Source organism: Trematomus bernacchii, unplaced genomic scaffold (assembly GCF_902827165.1).
Source record: "Trematomus bernacchii unplaced genomic scaffold, fTreBer1.1, whole genome shotgun sequence".
Classification (NCBI taxonomy): domain Eukaryota; kingdom Metazoa; phylum Chordata; class Actinopteri; order Perciformes; family Nototheniidae; genus Trematomus; species Trematomus bernacchii.
The window spans coordinates 779881-802993 of record NW_022987778.1 but is presented as its reverse complement, the minus strand read 5'-3'; the positions used below and the strand labels follow the sequence as shown (position 1 = coordinate 802993).

The following is a 23113-nucleotide window of genomic DNA, read 5'->3' as shown; positions in this document are numbered from 1 at the left end:
ATAGTTTCTTTTGAAGAACTGACCCAGTTTTTCTCGGAAATCCTCATTTTCGTCCATCAGGTCATTGATTCTCATCTCAAGCTGGTTGATCTCTTTGGTCATGGCCTCTGCCTCAAGATCTCTCACTCTAATTTGATTTTTACACTCTTTGATCTCTACAATGGCTGCTTCCAGTCCGTAAATACCCTGTAAGACAAAAACAGAGCTGTGATGAATACCCTTCCATCTAAAAGCGCATTGTGGACGTTTTTTTTCCTGTCCGCTTTTTTTGTGGCAATTATGACGTGATTAGACGCGGTGGGAAAACAAACACTTAGCTTGTAGACCTAAAAAGCATGTTGATCACACCATAGTCACAAAGTCATTTCAATGTCCAAAAAAAGAACCTTCACTTCTCGGAATTTGAGTTTTGATTCATTCGATTTGGATTTTTAAAAAGGTTGAGGTAAAAAAAAACAGGAAAGAGTGTTTTTTTTTTGAAGACTTACAGACTCATACTGACTCAATCGGTTTGAGGCCTCAATGAGGGCTTTGTCTTTTTCCTCAGCGTGAGCTTCTGCAAGCGTTACAGCCCGCTCTGCTTCCGCTGCTCTGATGTCTGCAGCCTCCAGCTTGGACTTCAGCTCCTCCATCTTTCTCTGCGTTATGGCCGATGGCAGGCCTTGAAAATAAAAAAAACTACGACTTTATTCGACTACAGACAAAAGTGACACTGATGATTGCAGGGTATGATCATTTACTAGCCAGTTCCCCTTATAACAAGCACATTCATTTAAATACTCAAGTTCACCTGTATTTATCATCCATTTAATATGTTTAAAAGACAGCAGCAATGACTCATAAAATATACTGGATACTTAATTTAGCAAAAGGCTAACAATGAACTGACAAATGAGAAGGTTAATGACTAGATTGGCAGGTTGGCTGCACTGACTCCTGAGGGAAATGACTAAGAGGCTGCATGGAGGTCAGAGCCATTATTCACAGGGGGCTTGTACCCTATCATTTTTACATCATGATCAACTGTATAACCAACAGGGAGGGAAGACCACCTCACACAAAACGACTGTAACATCTGTGATGTGAAATAACACTGTCTGTAAATGATAAGGGGCCGTACAGACCATAATTCATACTGGCCCTCCAACACACATACATTCCCCTTTCACCTACATACATTTTCACTCTCATATTCATATATTTACACTCACACATTCATACATTTTCACTCTCATATTCATATATTTTGACTCACAAATTCATACATTTTCACTCTCATATTCATATATTTTGACTCACAAATTCATACATGTTCCTCTCATATTATCATATAGCTGCATTTGCTGCTGTAATGCCAGAAATGTCCCCATTGCGGCACAAATAAAGGTTTTCTATTCCGATTCTGAATTGTTTTTATAAAAAGATGTTTGCAGCTTTAAATAGTCCCTTGAGGAAGGAGGGACCACAAGAAGTACATAGTAACATCACATTGTAACACTCGTGCTACTATTGGCTAACGCTCCAAGACAATCAGAGCAGACTGGGCTCTGGTTTCAGACAGAGGGTGAAAAGACAGGCAGTATGAGAAAAATAAAGAGCTTTTTGAACATTAAAGCATGGAGACATGTCACAGTAGATACACTACATACTGATATACACCTGAACATCAGCAGGAGAGAACTCTTTAAAGTAGAGACACTACATACTGATATACACCTGAACATCAGCAGGAGAGGACTCTTTAAAGTAGAGACACTACATACTGATATATACCTGAACATAGAGTAAAAGGGCCCCTTTAAGTTGGGAAGTGCTTTGTTAGGAGTCTTAGGAGATCCACCCACCTCTGTCTTTCTTTGTGGACGTCTTTAGCTCCTCGATGAGCAGGGTGTGCTTCTCCATCTCTCCTGTGTACTGCTCCACCTGCTCGCCCAGTATCTTGATTTGATTATCCCTCTCTTGGACGGCCTTTAAGAAATTCCCGAACAATTTTAAATGATGAGAATGTACAGTATGTGCAAGACAGACCGCAGCTGTACAATTATCTTTCATCTTTTAAGGAACAGTTATGAAATGAAAGAAGGAGGGAGGGAGGCTGAGGTTAAGAGGTTCAGGACAGAGGAAACTTACAGTGCAGAGCTCATATATGACCTGGCCCACAGCCCAGAGAGACGGAGGGAGGACAGGTTGATAAAGCATGCCAAGGCGAAGAGAGAAAGCACGAAATAGCAAAAAATGACAAATAGATGGAAGAACATGAAATGACAGTCCACTCAGGATTGCCCTGCTTCTAACGACACAGATTAAGGAATGCAATGACTTTCCACACTGTAATAAGGTTTTAAAAGCAGGGTCTGGAAAAACGGAGAAACCTAATTTCAAAGCTACTTAGACATATTTGCCAAGACATACTATTTGAAACTGCTTTACCGGGAAGAAAATACATTGTTATGCATTAGGGTGCTATAACTTTGATATATTAATAAAACAATTACTGTATGAAGTTGTAAAACTGTTAGTAGAACTATACGTTTAAGTGACTAAAAATGCATGGTTTGCAGTTAATCCTATCTTCCCCATCAATAACACACGTTTCCATGGTGCTATTAATCAGACTACATAAATGATGACGACCCCCCCCTGTTTTGGGACAGACCTGCTGCAAGGCGATGATGTTGCTTTTGTCCAAGTCCATCTGGGCAGAGCGCAGCTTTTCCCTCAGATCGCGGATCATCTGCTGGTAAACTAGAACTTCATCGTCCTTCCCAGAAAGCACTCTCTGTGTGAGAGAAAAATATCAAGTTAGGCTAATAGAAGGACGATAATGACCCTGAGGAAGATTACAATATGCAATATACACTTTTTTATTTTTATTTCATTCAATACTTTTATATGTTTAGGTACTTTGTTCTTTAAAGGGTGCATATTTTTCTTTGCTATGGATGTATACTTATTTTATTCGGTTTTATTAAAATGTGCCTCTTTATTTAAAGGTAGGGTAGGTAAGAATGGAGAAACCAGCTCGAGGCTGACAGGCAGGTAGGCCATCCAGTTATTTTAGCCGGGCCGGCTCAGATGATTGGTCGTGCTTTTTACAGCGCCACGGCTTCCACAGATGACATTTTTTAATGTATTTATTGTCAAAGCATTTAATATATTCATTGCTATTGGGATGTTAAGAGCATTCCATGGAATATAACAAGTATTTCTGAAGTGAATTACCTACCCCACCTTTAATTTGCAATGCATTTTTATTTGTATTTGTACATGTGATGTTTCGGTGTTTGTTTTGTTTCTTTCTGTTAACTGTCAAGTGGGAACTAAGTATTATTTTCTCTTATTATCCTACGATACTGTGTGAATAAGAAAATATGAAGGACAGACCATCTATTTCCATTTATTTCTTTTAGAAAGGGGCAGGTAATATAAGATTAATTTCTTGTCCCTGCTCCTTTCCGTTCAATGGTGTGTTAATAGAGACATGTTTTGTAAACAATTATTAAACATTAAAGGTGGCGTAGGTAATTCCCTTCAGAAACACTTTTTGTTATATTCCATGGAATGCTCTTAACATCCCGATAGCAATGAAAATATTAAATGCTTTGACAATAAATACATACAAAAATGTCATCTCTGGAAGCCGTGGCGCTGTAAAAAGCACGACCAATCATCTGAGCCGGCCCGGCTAAAATAACTGGATGGCCTACCTGCCTGTCAGCCTTCCATCTCGTGCACAAACTTATCTCGTGCCCTCATTGGTCATGTGCGCGTTCGTGTGTGTTGGAGGAGGGGCTCTGTAAGGAAGTCTGAAGGAAGGGGCAGATTTTTTTCGGTTGTGTACTTTCAAATTCTAGCGCACTCCAGCTGGTTTCTCCATTCTTACCTACTCTGCAAGTCTACTCTATTTTTACTTTTTTGCACTGTCCCTTCTGCTGTAACACTGTCAATTATCCCCACTGTGGGACATAAGGATTTCTGATTCTAACTCAATACTGTCAGTAAAGAAGCAAAATAATGTGCATATTTACAAGATTTTGAGTTGCAGGAACTAACAAGTGACCCTCTTGTGATGGGTGTTAAGTGGGGGGTTCAACAGTAAGAAAACATTGACACAGATTAATCATTCAAGATATGATGTTATGTGTGTGCTTTACTTTCCACCATATATCATAAATTGAGGAGCCAATGGCCCGTTCCCAGAGGATCACAATATCCAAGTACTTGGTGGAAGAATTCCAAATATGCATTTAAACTGTTTCATCCTATATACACCATCATACTGGATACAGTTTCATAGCTGTAGATATTTCATTAAAACCCACCTTCCACTCCTCCACTTTAGCATTGACTGCTGCCATGATCGGGTCGTCCTCTTCATTCATGTTATGGATCTTATCAGTTAGCTCTCTGACCTGCACGTTGAACACACAACCCATAATAAATACCTTGCAGTCAAAAAGATAAATGGTGTAGGTTAACATGTCAGCGTTACTATATATATTTAACAAACCACACCGAGCTGCAGTTAATACATTTATTAAAAAAAGACAGTGTCAGATTTCCTGGCGGTAGTGCATGTTCCTCTGCATCCCTCCAAAGCTCCTTCTGGCATTTACAAGATTCCAGCGTGCCAGATAACCATCTTGATACCCATGTAATCAGCGTACCTGTACACAAGTCTTCAATTTGTGCGAGGCATGCTCATGGTTTATTACACTAAAGCCCATTTGTCTAAGATCTGTGACGGGGTACGAGCAGTCGGTGATAGATATAAGCAATTTCCTGCAAACCTCATCCACATGTTCCGGCCCTGCCCATCCCTACACAACTATTAGGCAGAGCTTTTTAAAACTATATTGGAATGAATTGGGGCCTAAGTAGAACCAAATACTCTTATTGAATTATCACCTTTTTACCTTCCCTCCCTACACCCAGTAGAGACATTATAGTTTATAAAACCCTACTGGCTAGAAGGTTATGTAATTACTATTATAAATGTGAAGCTACTGTGTTTTCATCTCATACTCACTAGGGCTGCACAATTTGGGGAAATAATCTAATTGCGATTTTTCTGACAGATATTTGTTTTTTTAAGCGACCCAACGTCAGTTTATTGTAAAATGCGGCCATATCTCCGGCTAGGAAGGTCGTATCAACGTGCTCCCGTCTCTAGCACCCCCGCAGCCCGAGCTACGAGTGAAAGAACTAAACTTACATGAAACTTCCGTTGGGTTGCTTTAAAGTCAAGCTTCAGTTTAAGATTCACCCTGTAATAGATGTAGAACATGTGATGGAGCATTACTAACCTGACTCAGATGGTTTCACCAAACCATCTAGGAAAGCTCCATTGGAAGCCATTTGGAAAAGGGCAGGCACTTTCAAAAATACTTGGCAGGTGATTGGATCAATATGTCTATCACCTTCTATCATGGGCCACTTCTGATTGGTTAACAATGGCTGGTACATGTGGAGCACAGCACTTCTGATTGGTGTGGATGACTGACACACAAGAAAAGAAAAAGAATCGCGATTTCGATTTAAAATCGATTAATGGTTCAGCCCTACAGTGGATAGGAGGTTTTCCCTTACCTTTAGTCTGTTATATAGGTTTGTGTGCATGTAAATGGTCTGCAAAGACTAAAATCCCTGTGTTCCCTCGTGCGGGAGTTTCCAGGATTTCCCTGAGTGGCTCCTCAAATGCATTTTAGGAGACACATGGGGCCCATTTTTTAAATATATTAAGGGGATACATTTCCCTATTATTCCTAAAGTGTTGCTCTTTGGTGAGGTACCAACTTGAAATGTGTTGTTTTTCTTCTGGGTGTGAATGTATTTGTTCTGGTGATTGGCAATACTTCACTTCTTAGTATTTACAGTCTTTTACAGCTAAGATTTGCTTTCTGACTTTTGATATACCCTCCGATAAAACAACTGTATGTTATTGCAAAACCCAATTAAACAAGTCTTTTAAACACACATTCTTGATCAGCGCTGGACAGCTTGAACGGAGTTTATGAGCCATGCTTGACACTAAAATCTCCTTGGCTGTGATTGGTTGTTTTCCATGGAGTGAGCTGGAATCGTGTAAAGGCCTTAAAGAGCATTTGGAGAAGGCAGAGGAAGATTTCACAGATTACCAGCCTCATGTACTACTGTGAGACTAAAGTCAAAGTGTTAGCATCAAAGTGTTAACACCTGCAGCTTGAGAAAACAATATGCAGTCAATTCAATTGCTTCTCTACCTGCAGCTTTGAATGATCCCTCTCTTTCCTGAGCTGGTCCATGATGGAGTCGGTCTGCTGCACAACAATCTTCATCTTGTTGTACTCGTCCGTCATCTTCTCCATCTCCCTCACCGACTCCTCCAGACTTTTCTGCATCTGCTCGTTCTGCGTCTTCAGGTGTGCGTTGTCATCTTCCGCTCGCTAATGGAAATCAAATAATTGAATTCACTTAATTTGTGGAAAAACACATGTAGAGCCAAATAAATAATTGGCAGGAAAGGTACATTAATAATTGAAAACGACCCTGATGTTGCTTGTTTGCAGCAGTTTAGACACATTTTCATCATCAAGGATCATTTTCAAAGACTTAAGCATAGTACTATTGGCAGACTTTCAAAGATAATGGTCTGTTTACATAATCCCCAGATGGTTTAATAGATGTCCAGGTACCTGAAGGTCTTCCAGGCACTGGTAGAGCTGCCGGTTGGCCAGGTTGAGTTTCCTCTGCGTCTCTGCGCTCTCGTCTCTGGACGGCGACGGCTGTTTCTGCTCCAGCTCCCCGCGGTAGAAGTTAACGTCCTGCAGGAGCTGCTCATTCTGTTGGGGTGCAGAGAGGACTACAATTAGAACGGAGGAAGAACTGGATCCAATACCTTTATTGCATACATATTTTTATATATATGTGTTTTTGTATTCTGGATTGTGGGAAACGATATTTTGATCTCTCTGTCTGTACACACAAACTGAAAGCTTGACAATAAAGTTGACTTTGACTTTGATACAATTAACTAGAGACACAGGGTATATGCAGGAATCCTGAAGTCAGATGTAATACCTTTTAAGACCTTTTTTAAGACCCTTTCCATACATTTTAAGACCTCATCGCCACTTGGAGTTCTAACCGGTTACATTGGCGACACACTTTACCTCACATTGACTATATACAGTATTGATTGTCCTTCCTCCTTATCTTCCAACCATTTGGACGCAGACTTGCATTTCCCCATAACGATGTTGTTTAACAACCGGCGTAAACGGGCCTTCGTGCGCTATCAAGCAGTGAGCGTGCGATGTCCTGTTCAGATGACGTCAAATCCAACGGGATGCCATAAATAAACTACACAGAATCACACTACACACCTACGCAATGATTACATTCAGGCACACTGTAGAATACAACCTCTTTGGACAATTTATATACTTATTGAAAACAAGCTACAAAATGTAATACCTTGGAAAATGCCGTTTAATACTTTTTAATAGCCTTAATTTTCGCTAAATTTATATCAACTTGTAATACTTTTTAAGACCCCGCGGACACCCTGAGACACTATATTTGATGATTTACAACTGATTCTTGCTGAGATCTGAAACTGTCATTTGGGAATTCGATTATTTGACTTACAGTAAATTAATATTCAACAATTTTACTAAACTTTAACTTCTTTGAATACTTTTACAAGCGTACATTATCTTGTTCCAGTTCCAGTCCTGCCTTTATATGATAAATGCAAATGGTTTTGGGTTTTAGAATACAATGCCTTGGGATGTGGGAATTTGTAATTTTCCAGTAATTCCTCACGTTTACCAAAGCAGGGAACAGTTTCCAGATTAAAAGATAATAAATAACTGAAGTTAGTATCAATCAACGTTTAACAACTGGTAAAATGTCTCCATGCAGGATTTATAGCAAGATCAACTGTGTCTGAGGGATCATTTGTAAAAAAAAGGCCTCATCTGTATTAGATCGTTCATAAAAAGAAAATGTGGATTTAGACATCCAGTCCAGGTCTAACAGGCTGAATAAATACTTTATTTCTCAGGCGACCGAATGCTCACATGACCCAAGTGATGATTTGTCTCTCATTGAACTACCTTGGGCCCCATTGAGGGTTTGAGCGATGGAATCATCTTGTTTCCTGTCGTCACTTGATGTATCTATGTATTTTTGTATGTTTTCTGTACTAGAGTCTGTGTCCCCTGACATATTGAATAGAACATATATTTCACCTCGAAAATTAAGTTAATGTTGGACCTCTCTCCCCTCCCTCTCCTCTCTCCCCCCACTGGACTATAACTCCCCACACACGCACACACTCAAAATCCAGCCATATTGAAGTGACTGTTATTTTGTATATATAGATTGTTGAGTTTTTTGTTATCTTAATGTGTGCATATGTGTAAATGTGTCTGTTGATTGTGTATATAGGTCAGGATATACATATTTTTATACATATCTGTATTACTGTATAATTTTACATTCGGGATTGTTGGAAACGTCATTTCGATCTCTCTGTCTGTAAACACAAACTGAGTCAGATTGACATTAAAGTTGACTTTGACTGAGTTGAGACAAGTTACCCACACTCTACTACCACACCATCTACCACATCACTGTATTCTGGAACTATAGGGAACTGCACTTTTTGTTCATAAGTATAGTACACTTCATGTATACACCCAGGTCTTAAAGAGTACACTGTATAATGCGGTGTATTTGCTACTTACCTGACACCTTCTTCTCTGGTCTGTATGTACGTTTGTTGAACTCTCTCTAACCTTTTGTGTGTTATTCAATGAGCTACAGCTAAATAACCAATTTGCAGCAGTAAGTCAACAGGTGACCATCTGTAGAGAGATAGTTCATCTGTGTTCTCCACATTCTAGCTCAACCCTTATGAAACTACAAACACGATTACACTGATTCTGAATAACTGTAATCTAATTTGACTTCACTACCTTTATTACTTACCTTCTTCTTACGCTTTTTTAGCTACGCCAATGGAGTAGGAGATGAAAAGGGATGATGAATTGTAAGAAAGCATTTATAAGAGAAAAAAAATGCCAGAGAACATGAATTAAAGTTATCGATGAAGTAAGGACAGATGATGGACTGAGTGACGAAGTAAAGGATGAAAATTAAGTCAGGGTCTGTATCATGTAGTGCCAGCAGTCACATACCTCTCTCTTTAGCTTCTTGACCTCATCCTCAGCCTCCTCTGCTCGCACGAGCAACTAAAAAAAAGTGGATAGAAATGCAGAAACACAGAGACCATTTAGCTACACCAGATTCAACACCAGAGCAGCCGCAAAGTGAGGCGAGCTGCCATGCAACGATGAAAAGCTGCGAACTCAGCGACCTGGGCCTTTTGATTCTGCCCCAACTGAAGGATAGGGAGAGTTTGACGGTTTGCTGTCACATTGTGGCAAGAGTGTCTGCAGCCAATCAGTAAAGAGAGTCCCGGACAAAAACACATAAACACGCCTCCTGTCCACAGTAAGAGGCGAGACACACTTGCACTTGGCCATAGCCTAGTTCCATTCTTTTATTAATTACATATTTTTACGATTTCATATATTTTATTTATGTATTTATTTGTTGATGTATTTATATATTTTTGAATTCACTATTTAACAGTCAATAACATTATTTTTTTATTATTTTCTGTAATTATATTATCATTATTTAATCAGTGGAATGTGACTGGAAGCAGACAACGTTTAATATGATCAGTGAAACTAAAGATTATTAGTCAAATATTTCAAATATCGTTTTTTGTTTCGTTTTATTCTCTGTCAAAGCGTCTTTGAGTTCTTAGAAAAGCGCTATAAAAATGTCATGTATTATTATTATTATTATTATTAAATATGCCACTTAAAACATACGCCGTTCGATTAAAACTTGGCCACAGCCTAGTTCCAGTCTCTTATTTATTATATTATTCTACAATTTCCTTATTAGAACATTTATTTTGAATAATATTATTAACATATTATTCTAGCCAATTGTGAAAAGATCCATTTAGTTAAAAAAAATATTTAAAGCAAACTTGAAAAAGTAAAAAAGCAAAGTATTGCTTTTCAATTGATGTACAATAGTAGTTAAGACTAAGACGATCACTAGTTGTTTCTATTCTGTAACTGTGGTTACCATTGATGTACAAAATGTATTTTGGGGAGGCTGTGGCGCAGTGGCCTAGTGTGTTGGTGTTTGGATCAGGGGAGCACAGGTTCAAACCCCACTGCAGTCAGCATGTCGTTGTGTCCCTGGGCAAGACACTTCACCCCAAATTGCTCCAGTGGGGATTGTCCACAGTACTGAGTATGTAAGTCGCTTTGGATAAAAGCGTCTAACAAGTAACATGTCATGTATTTTCCTTGTGCCACGTGTTCAATACAAATATTTAAAAATTACTATTATAAATATATTATTAAACTGACTTTTTCCATGCATGAGGCAACAATAAGGGTCTTCAGTAGCATGTTCTTTAAAGAACATACCAGCACAATGTCTGTCTAATCAGCTGTTATCTGTAGGTCAACCAAGGACTGAATACTTAATCCAGCGTCCTATGCTGTGTGTTGGAATTATGGGTATTTTGCTCATACCTCCTCGGTTGTGTTCTTTTCCTTCCCCATGTCTTTCCTTAATTGGGTCAACTCCTTCTCCCTCTGCTCCAGCTGGGTCTCGAGCTGCCGGATCTCATCCCTCAGAAAGCGGCTGTCTGGCCCCGTTCCGGAGTGCTGAACCGTACGGACCGGAAACAAAACAAACAAACACACAAACAACCCCCACTTAGTGTCCTATCACCTCCATCTGCTCGCAACACTAATACATGCATTCACGGTCATACAACAACACTTACATTTCCTTAGCATGTAAAAGCAGGGGAGCAAACTCTGATTACAAACCTTTAAAAGTTAAAATAATAATCAGGTAAAGTATTGGTTGTAAGCATGGAAGGAATAAGCTTTAATCTTCTTAGCTGTGGTTTAGTGGTCACCACAACCAATCCCTTTGTAGCCAGGGTTACACTCGATGATTGGCTTAAGATTTCACACTGTTGCCGGAAGTAAAACAATGACGCGTGATTTCCAGTTCGACACAGTAATCTGTTGTTTGTTTTTTCACATGTATATCAGTATTAACATTAAGCCTAGTGGAAAACCTGAGTAGCTCAAGGACTGACATACAATATTTGAGATACAGTACAAAAGTATGATGAGACACAGAGAATAAACAACAGGTGCAGACAGACAAACAGGTAAAGAAAACGTTACCTTGTGCTCTCGTTCCAGCCTTGACACCTTGGCGAGGAGTTCCTTTTCTACAGTGCAGAACAAATAATCCACATTGTAAATGGGGCTCTTTAGCAAAGCTTAAACCAACTAAACTGTTTATTCACTAACCGGTTTTAGCATGCTTTACACCAATGTCCTCGACAAAGTTGGCGGCAATAGTAGCTTCCTGGTCCTTAATCTTTAGGCAGAGGGAGAGAAGATGATTAAGTGTACAATTACTGATTTTAAATGCAAATGTTCAAGCAGGATAACAGAGTACAACCACGGTCAATTATTTGAATTTAAGTGATTCATTATTAATACTAAAAATGCCATAGCTTATTGAAATATGTAATCATGCCAGTGGGTTTGCTGGTAGGTGTAAGTGTAGGAGATGAGAATATAGTAATGATCATAATGAAAACACCTTTAATAGGGTCTGGAACACTCTGAGGACTTGAACGATGTTCTCCGGAGCTTTATCCTTCACCTCCCAATCCTCCGTCTGCATGGAAAGCATGGTTTGAAGTAAATAAATGACAACTGTAGAGCAATTTGAACTCATAGTAGCAATATTCTGATACATCACAATTATCTGGACCAAAACAGGGACAGAGGTGAAACAAAAAAAGTTAAAAAAATATAGGGACATTTTAATACATCTATATATTACAGCTACATACAATTATAAGTTTGTCTTGGACTGACAGCTTTCACTTAACATTTGCATGAAGTTCTGCAGGCTACAACTATGTGAGATATCCAGGTCAACATTGCACACAGAAGGACAGGCAGTGAAAGCAAAACAATCTGATAAGTATATTTAGCTGACAAAGCTATTGAGAAAGGATTTATTATAACCTGAGAAAGGATGTATAATACCCTAAACAATAATCTCCAAAGAGATCAGCAGGACAGGAGTCTTCCTTTTTAAGTAGCCATGGATAAACACACACTGCCCACTGTACTCTATTGGTAGTTTTAAACCAGAGAAGCGTTGTTGTTTGCTCAATTTAGCAAAAATGACAGGTGTAAGTTATTTAATAGTGTCGTGAAGTGTGGAAATTACCAAAACAAACATGCCGAAGACCTCGTCCACTTGGTCATTTTCACATTCAAGCAGGCTCTCTGGGTCAATTCTGGTCACTTTATCCCAGTCCAGAGCAGCAGGCATCTTGGCAGTAGCGTGTTCGTTAATATTTAACGAGGAATTGTGTAGAATAAAAACCTGTCAGCTACACAATGTCAGTGTTAGCTGGTCAGTTAGCTCTTTGGAGTTATGAAAACATGGCTAAACATTGCCTTGTAGCACGAAATTACATTTGTTCTGCATAAAAGCTGCTTTGAAATTGGTTTAGATACTAGCTAACTACATTTGTGATTACTTTTAGGTACGTTAAGTCAGTACTAACTGCTACAACAAATTCCACTTGAGTTCATGAATTAGCTAGCTGTCTTTTGAAAGTTTGAACCAAATGTTTGTTGTTATTTAACACCGCTTGTCAAGATAAGTTAAATGTAGATGTGTGTTAAAATGTCAGTAAACATCCATCCTAAGGTTTCCATGATGCTTCGGCTGCTAGGTTACCGTTGACAACACCAGCAGAAACTTGGTTAGCTACAAAAAGCTAACGTTAGTCCTCAAGGAAATACAACTACAACTTTTAAAAAACGCAGGGTAAGTCCTCTCAAGGAAATGTACTAGACTTAACATGCATGGCGGAAAGAGCATTACCACAAAGTACTTATAAGTCGCATTTTAACAACGTTTGTCAAAAAAAGCACCGAGTGTTTTTAGCTAACGTTTAACTTGCGCGGTCAACTCTGCACCGGAACTGATAGAGAAGATGTGTTGAAGCTAGCTTTCTGCTAATCAAATCCCCAGGAAGTGCGCCGCCCGTTGAAGCCGACTTTCGGAATTGCTGTAGTGGCCAACCGGTGGTACTACATCTTCTTTGACGTCAGCTTGCCCCTAAAATACTTTTCCCCATTGACTTACATTGGGAAAGAGACGTCTGTTAATCTGAGTAGGATTTGTTTTTAGCTAAATAAACTACAGGGCACGAACTCTATTATAGTCCTTATTTAAATCACCACAGTCTTAACGTTTTAAAATGCGCTAAAAGCTGATTAAAAAGTTATTGTCTCCTCTCCATTAATTTGACTGAGCCAGAGCTGGAGATCAGGGCGGGGCTTAAGGGGAAACTCAACTGCGCATGCTCTGTGGGCCCAAATACGGGTACTTTGGCAGAACATCTTTGCTTCATGCGCCTCTGAGCAACTCTCATAGGAATGAACGGTGCTCCACCTACGACGCTGTATTTCTCTTTATACATCCATGCTTGCTAAATTCTGCACTCCGTATGTGTGAAAATGTTAACCATTCTGACGTTTTGATATCACATATGCAGTCACGGTCAGTCCTTTTATAGCCACGGTAGGTGGGACATTCAAGAAATACCTCGTATTAATCTGCTTCCACCATAACCGTCTTAAATGCTTGTATAAACCTAGTTAGCATTAGCTAGCTGCTACATTTGCTTTATCGTTTGCTAACGTTGTGTTGCAGAAGCCGGTTCAAAATGATCTGAGCATGCATGCGCTTTTTAAAGACCATGATCGAGCGATAGCAATGTTGACTTTATTTGTATAACAAATGTCTGTGATATAACTATTTAAAGAGGGCATTTAAGCTAGCATTGGTTTAAAATTGCTGTTAAGCTCCACCCTGCACTTTTTTTGCAGCCAGCTGTTACTGTACCGGATGCATGTCTGATGTAATTTTTGTATAAGCTTATAAGGGTGGTAAAACTGCCTGTGAGTGAGTTTTGGGACAAGGTATCATCAAAAGCACATTAAAAGAACAATTAAAGAAACGTACTTTATGTGGTAGTTTTATAAACTTGCCCTATCCAGGTAATTTGAAGAGCTTCATTGCGGTTATGATTGAATACTTGCTAAGTCCAACCAGGAAACAAATCTTTGACAAGCTACAAGTATGTCAGCTAATTGTATTGTATGTCAAACCCCTTTTTTTTGTCCTTTACAGTGATCAATGACGGCTTTGGTCAGCCATGGCTGTCGTGTCATGGAAGGAGATTTTACTTTTGACTGGACTGGTGGTGGGATGTTACTGGAACAGTCTGTCCTGCGGCTTTGTGTTTGATGATGTCTCTGCAATCCTTGACAACAAGGACCTACGACCCTCAACCCCTATCCGCAACCTATTCCAAAATGACTTCTGGGGAACACCCATGTCTGAGGTAAGTCATTGTCCATAACACACCTTTGGTTTATCAGTATGGGCTTACTACGTTTACATTTTTATAGATGAAAGCTAAAGAGGATGTCTTTAAAATGTGGTGTATTAATAGTTTTATTAGGGACAATGAGTTCAGTTTTCTTTAGGGAACTTTTTTGCAACCTCCTCATATTATCCTGACTATAATGGTTTAATTAAACATCACTTAAAAGCTATACTAAACATGTGTCACCCTTTTAATGTCTCACTCAGTCCATCAACTGACAGAATATTGTGTATATCCCACTACAGGAGCGGAGCCATAAATCTTACCGACCCTTAACGGTACTCACCTTTCGACTGAACTACCTCTTCAGTGAGCTGAGCGCTGCCTCCTACCATTTTCTCAATGTTGTTCTACACGCCGTAGTATGTGTGCTTTTCCTGCGAGTGTGCCGTTTGTTCCTGGACAACACTTCCAGCTTGGTGGCAGCATTGATGTTTGCTGTGCACCCCATCCACACTGAAGCTGTAAGTATACATTTACTGGGACAAAGCATTGTAAGGATGTAAATATGTCTGTGTCAAATTGATCAACTGAAATGGTGTTATAACAATCAGTGACAAATCAATTGTATGTATAAAGTAATAGGCTATTGGTTGGACTTTTCAATTACTTTTCAAGCATGAGGTTTCCACTGAAAATATGCTGCTTTCTAGGGACAAGCATTTGATGCAGTTCGGCCTTTTATAACATATTTATTATTAGGCAGGGAATAACAAGCGCATCTCCTCAAGCAAAAGTGAGGCTTTTTCTAAATTGATGCTAACCACACTGGAAAGTACAGCTTAAGCAGCAGGCAGTTGGTCTACAGGGCCATTGTCCACTATTATATCATACTTCTTTTTGACTTTAGCCTTTTACTTAAATTGGGAAAGATGTTTGCAAAAATGTAGTTATGTTTTAAACCAGGCAAGAGACCAAGACATTATATTATTACACATTAATTGGTATTAAGTTGACAAAAGGGACTTAAATATACTTCAATACTGTTAACATGCCTACTAGAGCAATTGGAGTTAAGAATCTTGCACAAGGACACTTTGACATGTAGGGTCTGGGGATCAAACCATCAAACATCTAATTTCTAAACTCCCTTTTGCCCCCTGAGCCACAGACACCTAGACAATATCCATCTAAGCCCAAACATTAAACGAGCAACACTGACAGTGTAATTAAAGAAACCCATTCACAGATGCATCACACAAACGAGAAGAGGGAATTCTTCATGTTAGAACTCACTCGATCTCTCGTAAATGGAATCGCAAACATAGTTTTAAGATCCAACATGTAAAAAAAGTGTATAAGCCGTGTGTTAATGTACATGCTGTTTAAAAGTGAGGAGAGGATTAAGAAATCACTCGCCTGATGCTTCCAATACTTCTATAGTATCAACACCTCAGCTTTGCTCCAACAGGCAACTCAGTCACGCACTTCCTCAGTTGTACCATATGGGAAGAACAGGTGGCTGTATGTATGCCCTTTTCGTTCTGGGAGTGTTGTTTCTCTACGGGGTGAATACTAAAGAATTTCCACCCACAAAGAAGCTACATGTAGTGAAAACCTGCCACATTACCTGAATATTGTTACATCCTGCCCCGTGTGACCTGCTGATATGTGACCATATGTTATCCATCACATCTCCTGTGTGTAGACATGCTTTGAACTCACTCATCATGAGATAAAATCAACTCAAGTTACTCCAACTGTCATTCAAACCCCTTCAGATAGCAGAGCAATGACCATCCCTCCTAGTTTAGTTGTTACAGCTGTCAATCTTGAATATTATCCGGACCACAAATGTTATTGAACTTTGACCAGAAACAGGAAACCTTTTGCGTGTTGTTTATCATTTGAACTTGATCTCATTCCCTTCTATAGGGCCTGTCTAAAAAAGCCTCTTCCCCAATTAGGACTTTGTAATTCATCCTATTGAACTGATGAGCAGACAGGCCCTGACCAGAGGAGATAAACAGAGAAAACATTCTGCTTCTCGGGAGTGCTACTGTTACACAGCATGCTCCGCTGCGCCAATCTTCCTCATGGTGTTCTCTAATCTATGCCGAGTCTCTCAGACTTCTTGAATGGAAACAATTTGCCTCACAAATGAGCCCTTAGAGTTAGTCCAGCGAATGTCCTTCATGTTATCGCCGTCTGGAATCTCTCTCTGAACGGATCATTTGTTTTTGAGTTATGCTCCAAGCACTGAAGGTCCCTTCATGATAAGTGCGTACAAAGAGTCCCTGTGTGTCCCTGTGTCTTTCTCAGTGTGTTTTTTGGGTTATCTGTCTTTTTGAATGGAGAATCTTCAAATACAAATAATTTAGTGTACTAACTCTACAGCAGTATATTAAGCCTCTCAAATGGCACTTGGGTGAAAGCGCTCTCTGAAAAGCAGCGCCCAAACACTGTACAAATGGACGAACACACAAGGGATTTGTAGTCATTCGGACAAATTAACAAACAATAATTGTGGTCAGCCTTTCTACCATTGTGTTGGATTAAATGCGATGGACTGACAAGACACGCAAGCAAATGCACATGTTCCTTAAATGTCTTTGTTACTTGTGAATCCATCTTTTCCCTGACTTTTGATCAAAGCATGTGAGCAAATCAGTGTACATTACATGTCACTTGTTAGACGCTTTTATCCAAAGCGACTTACATACTCAATACTGTGGGCAATCCCCACAGGAGCAATTTGGAAGAGTGGGGTTTGAACCTCTGCTCCCCTGATCCGAACACCAACGCACTAATCCACTGCGCCACACGCCACCCAAGTGTATTAACTTGTTACGTAACAAGTAATAGTCCTATACTTATTAATATAATGCAGTTATTTGCAGCAATTAGTGTAATCAAACGGGAAACAATGGATGTAGCACTTGATCAAGCATGTTTACTTGGTATTCGTGTAGCAAAATGGCCCCGCATAACAAATTTGCCATCTTATCAACCAAGCATAGCAGTACTAAAGCTGCCTGATAAAGTAAGTTTAGTTATTGTGATTCTGTTTGATCATTATTTGAATCTAGATGTTTATACCCATCTCTATAAAGTTGTTATCCTCCTAAGGGATACACACTAGACACAACAGACTTCCATCACTTGAAAAGTCCTTCGTAGAGCCTTGTTTTCGGACCCTATGTGTGCTTTGGGGATACGTCCATTGTAAAGCTTAATTTGGGTTGTGGTGGAAGTGAGAATGTCATTTATTCCACACGAGGGCAGTCATCATTTACACAAATGACAGAAGTTAATGTCAAAGTGTTATCTTTTACGGAAATAAAGCCACAGTACATCTGCTTGTAATCCGCTTAGATTAAATGACTTGCATAGACCTGTTTTACAACTGGACTCCAGGGCTGTAAAGTGTGTAGGAGCCAGATATATTACAATGCTATATTTAAACGTCTTTTAGCATCACTTACGGCAATGCAAGTGGTGTTGGTAGCCGTAGCAATGAGGATATCACCTGTTCACCAGTTAGTAAGTGAAAGGAAAGGGAAAGGGTGATAGGCAAATCATTGTTGAATCACCTTAAATGCCTTTTGGATACCCTTCTTTCCTTTGGATGTGTCCACCACAACTGTTGGGTATTCCTGCCAATAAAACTACACGCACCCATTGAATTTATAAATGAATGGCAGCCAGCATGTCAGAACGTTTAGGAAGTTTGGTTTCAGATGTCTCCATAATGTGGACTCTTGTTCCTTCCACTTGTAGAAATGTTTATGTGTTCTTTCAAAGGGATTAGAGTAGTGTTTGTTCTTCTCTTAAGGGTTATGTAAGGTTTAACTGGTGCTTGTTAAATCCTGGGGAGAAATGCTAATGAACTTGACAGAAGTTCTGACAGACTGTGGGAAAATTATGTAACGGTTACTTAACTGTTTCCCAACAGAGAAAAAGAAAAAAGGTTTTTTATGTAGGGATCGAAACCATAGACGCTATAGCATATGAATGTAGTCTCCGAGAAGTCACCCATAGTCTGTTTTTATCATTTAATCACATTTTCTTAAATTACTTGCTTGTTGATGTGAATTTAGACAACATTATTGTTTGTCACTATTATCGAAATATGATTTCATCACAATATCATTCCATTGAAAGATGATCCATTATCACATCTTATGGCGCATTTCCACTACACGGCCTCGCTCGCCCTCGCTCGGTATGGCTAGGCCTCGTTAGGACTGTCTCACTTTATGGCGCATTTCCATTACAGTTTAGGAACTGGGGTAGTATCTATAGTAACGCAGTGTAGGCGGAGCCGTGACGTCATCTTCAATGAGAACCCCAGAAAAACAACACAGCCGTTAGCTGTTAGCACTCAGAGCTCACAGCTCCTCATATATGTTCAGAAACTAGACAAAAGTTAAACAAGTACAAACCACAGACTGCCTGTGTCATGGTGAATACAGTCGCTGCTTTATTTATGTCTGTATAGGCCGTTGTTGTGAGTGTGGACGGTCGGAGCATATACTGCGTTAGCTTAGCCAATCTCCATTTAGAAAACACGCATTTTAAAAGGTTTTTCGCCTGCCGTCTGTCTGCAGACTTGTCAAAGCATTAATTCATGGTTTTTACTAACCGGTATCAGTATGTTGTTACTTCGGCATCATTTTGAAACGTGTATTACAATTAAATCACGGTCAAATATGTCCATCTTGTTGTAGTTGTAGCCCCCTTGCCAGCGATTCTCTCTCTAGTTTAGCATACTCAGCCCGACTCAGCCTCGTTGTCTCTGGCCCTAGACCCACGATTTTATGAGGCCAGAAAAACTGAATTAGGACCCGCCGGCCGGTACTAGGCCAAGTGGAAACGCAACCAAAAACGGGCCGCTGACGTCACAGCCCTCTTAAACCGTGCTCCGCGCTGTAGTGGAAACACGCCATTATTTCTTAGCCTTAAAGGGGCCCTATTATTCAAATGTTTAGGTTCATATTTGTATTTTGTGCTAATACTGTTAAATGCTTTATTAATAATACATTTATTTTTCTCATACTGCCTGTGCTGCAGCACCTCTTTTCACCCTCTGTCTGAAACCAGAGCCCAGTCTGCTCTGATTGGTTAACTGGCCGGCTCTGTTGTGATTGGTCAACCACTTGGAGATGTCCCGCCTCTTAGCCTATCACGTACATTGTGTTGGAGCACTAGCCTCTTTAATTTACAGTGTTATCTGTAGTTAAAATGAACGGATGGATGTGTTGCAGTACTTACTGTTTCCACTTTTTATCATCAGGTCACAGGTGTGGTTGGCCGAGCAGAACTTCTTTCCTCCATCTTTCTCCTGGCCGCTTTCCTGGCCTATACAAAATCAACAGGGAGAGACCACTCCATTGGTAAGTCTAACATAACTTCTTGATGTCTCCCCTCCAATAGCACTGCTCTCATTTCGAGAAATTCTTATTTTCCTTATGCCCTTTCATTAAGACAGTACTGCAAACATTTAAGACAGAGGCAGAAAACCAAAACCAACATTCTCACGTGATCTAGAAGGCTTCTGGCAATGTTATACAGTCCTCCTTCCTTCATTCATTCGCAGTAATAATCCACAGTCAAAGGCTTGTGTAGGCAACTAGGATCAAAGTTATAAGGGTAGAACTAAACACCTGGCTCGAAGGAATGTTTTTATGTCACAGAAAGTCATGGCAACACTTAACATGATTGGTCTGTTAATTAAAACTAAATATCCTATGTCATTTAGTTGAATACCAGTTCCTCGAGGTCTACTCTAATTATGACTTTGTTGTTAGGGGTTCATTGTTGTTACACCACATGCATGCCTGTATTTGCTGTGTTTCTTATGTGGGTTGTAATTTAAATTGGGGGGATATTTTCCGCAATTAAATACATATGTGTAATTTGTTTCTATAATCGTGTCCTGAGGAAATGAGATACCGCAACACATCTGTGATATTACAAAAATAATGTTATAAGTACAACACGCAATAAGAATCTATAATGAATAAAACACACACACACACCTGTGTATATCAGTGGAGCTGTGGTAGAGCAAGTAAACCGTTTTAAGAAAGGGTGAGTTATTATCGTGCATTAACAATTTCCTTTATGGCTCTGGGATGGGCGATCAGCTTGGGATTCAAGATTCAAGTCTTTATTGTCATGTGTCATGTGCACATTACAGTGTAGATAACATAAGTCACAGGCTCCTCCAACAGTGCAACATGAACATATATATATATATATATATATAGGACATAGAACAAATAAAACAGATAAAATAGTGCAAGAGAAGGGTGTCATCACGCGTCTCAACCGATGAGAACATTTTGGGCGGGCCTAAGACTGCTGCAGCGCTCACATGAACAAGAACAGAAAATAACTGGCGAGGACATAAAGATTGAGAAAGGTACCGGACTCTTAGATGTACATTTTAAATCTCTTCCAGACCGCGGAGTTGATAGAACCAGAGTTATTTGTAACCACTGTACATTTGAATGTTCTTATCACTGGACTGGGTTACTTGTTTTTCTATAACAAAAGAGATATAAAATGAGTGTTTTCCTCCTTTAATCGCGACAAAAAAAAGTAATCGTTGCCCAGCACTAGCTTCAAGTCGTCAGCACAAACAACAAACAAAATGACGTGGTCAATCGCACATCTCCATCTTGGTGAAAGAGGCTCAAAAACAGCTGCATCTGTTAGAAAACATAAGAGAGTTTAATTCCCCAGCCAAGATATCGTTAACTTTTAAAGTGCAGCAATATCAAAGTATCCTGACTGGAAACATTTCAAACTGGCATGGGATATGCAGGGCTGCAGACATGTGGGCTGCGGATGATAAAACTGCCCTGAACGTCATCTGTACAGAGAATCAGCGATATTTGGGGATTAGAGATGTAACCGGAGGCGTGTGGTGTAGTGGTTTGTGCGTTGGTGTTCTGATCAGGGGGTCACAGGTTCAAACCCCACTGCAGTCAGCATGTCGTTGTGTCCCTGAGACACTTCACCCCAAATTGCTCCTGTGGGGATTCTCCACAGTATTGAGTATGTTAGTCGCTTTGGATAAAAGCGTCTAACAAGTGACATGTAATGTAATGTAATGTAACCACTGTATTAGCTTTTGCATAAATTATCTATTATTTGCAGAGATGGCAAAAGTACACACATCCTTTCCTCAAGTAGAAGTACAGATACTCGTGTTTAAAAATACTCTGGTAAAAGTAGAAGTACTGACTAAACTTGTTTACTCAAGTAAAAGTAAAGAGGGCTTTGAAATGTACTTAAGTAAAAAGTACCCATAACTAGCAGCTGTTTTAAAGAGTACCTGACCTCCCTTTATATTAATAGAACAATAATGTCATTGTTAGCTAATGAATGTTTCCATGCTGAACAACGGCAACATGACAACGTTTTCATTGGTCCCTCTTCTTTAGAGAAGACCAGGAAATGATGGATACACGGATCGTGTTCAAATCAATAGGCACGCAATGACTCTAAATAATAATGATCACGCCACCAAACACACATTCAAACTAAAGGAACCAGCCTGTTTGGAAAATGTGAGAAGTAGAAAGTACAGGTATTTGTGTTCAACATGTAAGAAGTAGAAAGTACAGGTATTTGTGTTCAACATGTAAGAAGTAGAAAGTACAGGTATTTGAGTTCAAAATGTAAGAAGTAGAAAGTTCAGGTATTTGTGTTCAACATGTAAGAAGTAGAAAGTACAGGTATTTGGGTTCAACATGTAAGAAGTAGAAAGTTCAGGTATTTGTGTTCAAAATGTAAGAAGTAGAAAGTACAGGTATTTGTGTTCAAAAGGTAAGAAGTCAAAGTAAAAAGTTGTCTAAAAATAAGTAGTGGAGTAAAGTACTGATACCAGAAAGATGTACTTAAGTACAGTAACAAAGTATTTGTACTCCACTACTTCCCACATCTGGTAACCACTGTATTAGCTTTTGCATAAATTGTCTATTATTTGTGTTCCTTCTTTCTTCAGTGTGGGCTCCCATCGCTCTGACAGTTATTCTAGTGGCTGCAGCAACACTATGCAAGGAGCAGGGAATCACTGTGGTCGGCATCTGCTGTGTCCATGAAGTGTTTGTGGCTCAAGGGGTAAGCCTCAGCAACTTTTTCACTCTTTGTTCCAATTAGTCCCACCGGCTAACAAAAAAAATAGGCACATTTCTGCCACCAAATAGCTCAGAGGTGAGACCTGGTGGGCAATATGCAATGAACTGCCAAGTACACGGGTTGGACTCCCGAGCACACGGAAGTTGCCCAAAAATATCTATAAAAAAAAAAGAAATAGGCTGAATAAACGAGTCAGCACCAGTCCTTCTTATCGATGCCACATCAGCGCAACAAGATACCATCGCTGGGATGACAGCACTCCAGGGTTATGGAGGCTTGAATTTCTCAGCAGTCTGCAAAGTCCTCATAGGTGATTTTAGCGAAATCCATCCAGGGTGGTCTAAAGGCCACAGAGACAGGATTCTCCCTGCAGAAAAGCTTTGAGTTTAATTTGTACGAGACATTGAAATCTTCCCGGACACGTTGACG

General features: G+C 39.6%; 2 protein-coding genes across 4 annotated transcripts in view; one reads left to right on the top strand and one right to left on the bottom strand.

The window, feature by feature from the left end:
- Positions 1–13094, bottom strand: part of cep290 (centrosomal protein 290) — a 79386-nt gene extending 66292 nt beyond the window's left edge. Inside the window, exons 1-13 of the mRNA XM_034149171.1 lie at positions 12355–13094; positions 11713–11790; positions 11415–11484; positions 11286–11332; positions 10614–10748; positions 9186–9239; positions 6675–6821; positions 6243–6425; positions 4323–4412; positions 2657–2779; positions 1845–1968; positions 489–661; positions 24–186 (exon numbers count right to left, since the gene is read on the bottom strand). Coding sequence (XP_034005062.1) covers positions 24–186; positions 489–661; positions 1845–1968; positions 2657–2779; positions 4323–4412; positions 6243–6425; positions 6675–6821; positions 9186–9239; positions 10614–10748; positions 11286–11332; positions 11415–11484; positions 11713–11790; positions 12355–12459 — 1492 coding nt within the window. The 5' untranslated portion in view covers positions 12460–13094. The remainder of the gene's footprint in view (positions 1–23; positions 187–488; positions 662–1844; positions 1969–2656; positions 2780–4322; positions 4413–6242; positions 6426–6674; positions 6822–9185; positions 9240–10613; positions 10749–11285; positions 11333–11414; positions 11485–11712; positions 11791–12354) is intronic.
- A 497-nt stretch (positions 13095–13591) lies between these two features.
- The window catches only part of tmtc3 (transmembrane O-mannosyltransferase targeting cadherins 3), a 49208-nt gene continuing 39686 nt past the window's right edge, over positions 13592–23113 (top strand). Inside the window, exons 1-5 of one of the 3 annotated variants that reach the window (XM_034149127.1) lie at positions 13592–13701; positions 14335–14548; positions 14839–15057; positions 19830–19929; positions 22551–22666. In XM_034149127.1, the coding sequence (XP_034005018.1) occupies positions 14360–14548; positions 14839–15057; positions 19830–19929; positions 22551–22666 (624 nt within the window). In that variant the 5' untranslated portion in view covers positions 13592–13701; positions 14335–14359. Of the gene's footprint in view, positions 13723–14146; positions 14202–14334; positions 14549–14838; positions 15058–19829; positions 19930–22550; positions 22667–23113 lie in introns of those variants that run through there. The other 2 variants (XM_034149126.1, XM_034149128.1) reach the window with 2 other exon arrangements.